This window comes from Condylura cristata, unplaced genomic scaffold (genome assembly GCF_000260355.1).
Source record: "Condylura cristata isolate star-nosed mole 26May11 unplaced genomic scaffold, ConCri1.0 scaffold00012, whole genome shotgun sequence".
NCBI lineage: Eukaryota > Metazoa > Chordata > Mammalia > Eulipotyphla > Talpidae > Condylura > Condylura cristata.
Genome location: NW_004567113.1, coordinates 56,157,875 through 56,159,868, shown reverse-complemented (window position 1 = coordinate 56,159,868; position 1,994 = coordinate 56,157,875). Strand labels below are relative to the sequence as shown.

Genomic DNA, 1,994 nt, shown 5'->3' with positions numbered 1-1,994 from the left:
CCACACGGGGCTAAGTGAGCGGCCGAGGAGCCCGGCAGCGGCCGAGCCGGGGCCCGCCACCCTCAGCGGACACCTGCCCCGAGCCAGAACGCGGGAAGTAACAATTTTACATGACTTTTATTGAATAAAACCACGTATTTACAATTCAAAAAAGTCCTAATTTGATACATTTACTAAATAAAATTAAGGGTCACCTGTACAAGTGTCGTAACACGGGTCACGGGTGTGGTGGGGGCCCCTGCGGGCTGGGGCGGCCCCTCGGCCGTCCCCACGGGCCCGGGCGGAGCCTGCCGGGCGCATCCGTGGTGCCAGCGCGGGCTCGGAGGCCGCGGCCACCTGCCCGGCTTCTGCCCGTCGGCCCCACAGAAACTCTCGGCGAGCCCGTAGCGCCTGGGCCGTCCCGGCCTTGGGCCATGGCGAGTCCGGCAGGGGCGGGCAGGCCTGGGCACATGGGCAGCAGCAGTTTTCCCCCACAACTCGAGGACCCCTCTATGTACAGTAAGAAAATATACACATCTTCCCAGGACAGGGCCCGCGCCACAGGTCAAGGGCGGCCTGGCGACGGGGGCTGGGGGTGGGGGGCAGCGGGGTCCGTGTGAAGGCGAGGCCGGCTGCCCTGCCCCTGAGGGTCGGGCTCCGGGGGCAGTCCCGGACAGAGCTGGAGGACGGCCACCGCGGGTGGCCCCCCGCGACCGGAGCCTGGCGGCAGCCCCCCGCCAGCCTCTCCTGGCCCGTGTCTCCGTGCACACTAGCCCCAAACCCAGGGGGCTCCCAGCATCACACACGGGGTCACGGCCCCAGGGGAGCATGGCTGAGAAGGCCGGAGAGGCAGGGCCAGGCCTCGGCGTGCGGCCAGGCGCCTGCGCTCTGCCGGCCGTGGGACCCGATCCCAGAGCGGCTGCCCGCAGGCCACCGTGCCCACTGGCCACGCCCTCGGGCGTCAATGCGAAGCTTCAGAACACTCAGGACAAGCTGGGGAGAGACTGCCCGGAGGGTGGGGGAGCCCGGCTGGCAAGGGGCGGGCCGATCCTGCCCTCCGCCTGCCCCCAGGCCACTGCCCGGAGGGAACCGCTGGCCGGCCGGAGCGCAGGGGGTCTGTGGCCCTCGCCTGACTGTACCGCGCCTGCCTCCGCCCTCCCTGCCGCCGGCCGTGAGGGCGCCACTCTGGGGGAGCAGGCCCCTCGGCCTCTGTCAAGGCAACGTGGTACGCAGGCTGCACCCCGGCGAAGTGCCCTGGGGGCCGCCAGCCGGAGGGCGCGTCCTGGACGCTGGCTTTGGCGCGGCTCCGTCCAGCAGCCCCCGAGGGCCTCCCGGGGCACGGCGGCCGCCCGTCCACACGGCGCTTCTCGAGTACCTCGGCTGAAAAGACTGTGTGTTCTTGCTGCCAGGCGACGCGAAAGCGCGACAATTTAATGAGCGTTTGCGGGTGGGGCGAGCCACGGCCCTGCGTGCGGTGCGTGCAGGGCACAGCGTGGCCTCGGGACACCAGGCCGAGCAGCCTGACCGTCTGAGAGTGCGCCGGTGTCCTGCGTTCCAGGCCAGCCCAGGGTCAGGGCCCGTGGCCTCGGCGCCCGTCCTCCGCCGCCGGCGAGCCCGCTGGGCTGCTGACGCCCGCCTCAGTGCCTGGGCGATGGGCTGCCCTTCTCCGCCTCCCGGCTGTCCTTCTGCAGCGCGGTCAGCACCTGGGGGCCACGGGGCGGTGTGTGTGGGCGGCCCCCGGGTGCTGCCTGCGGCCACCCCCGCCCCCGCCCGCCAGCCACATTCCGACGGCGCCCGCGTCCCTCGCCAGGTGCAGTGAGGCCTACCGGGGCGGCCGGGCCCGGGCAGACTACCGGACCCCTCGGGCCCCACCTGCCCCAGGGTCAACCGCACCCGCTTCACAGCACCAAGCGCGGCAGGGCACGGCCAGGGCGGCGGGTGTCCCTGCTACGTCCCTGGCCCCGAAAGGCGGCGGGCTGAATCCTAACACGCGCAGCGCACGGGCGGCGGCTGCC

General features: G+C 72.0%; 1 protein-coding gene across 1 annotated transcript in view; it reads right to left on the bottom strand.

The window, feature by feature from the left end:
• Positions 1-98: 98 nt before the first annotated feature.
• The window catches only part of LOC101635598 (TBC1 domain family member 14), a 13,936-nt gene continuing 12,040 nt past the window's right edge, over positions 99-1,994 (bottom strand). Inside the window, exon 13 of the mRNA XM_012724052.1 lies at positions 99-1,682. Coding sequence (XP_012579506.1) covers positions 1,617-1,682 — 66 coding nt within the window. The 3' untranslated portion in view covers positions 99-1,616. The remainder of the gene's footprint in view (positions 1,683-1,994) is intronic.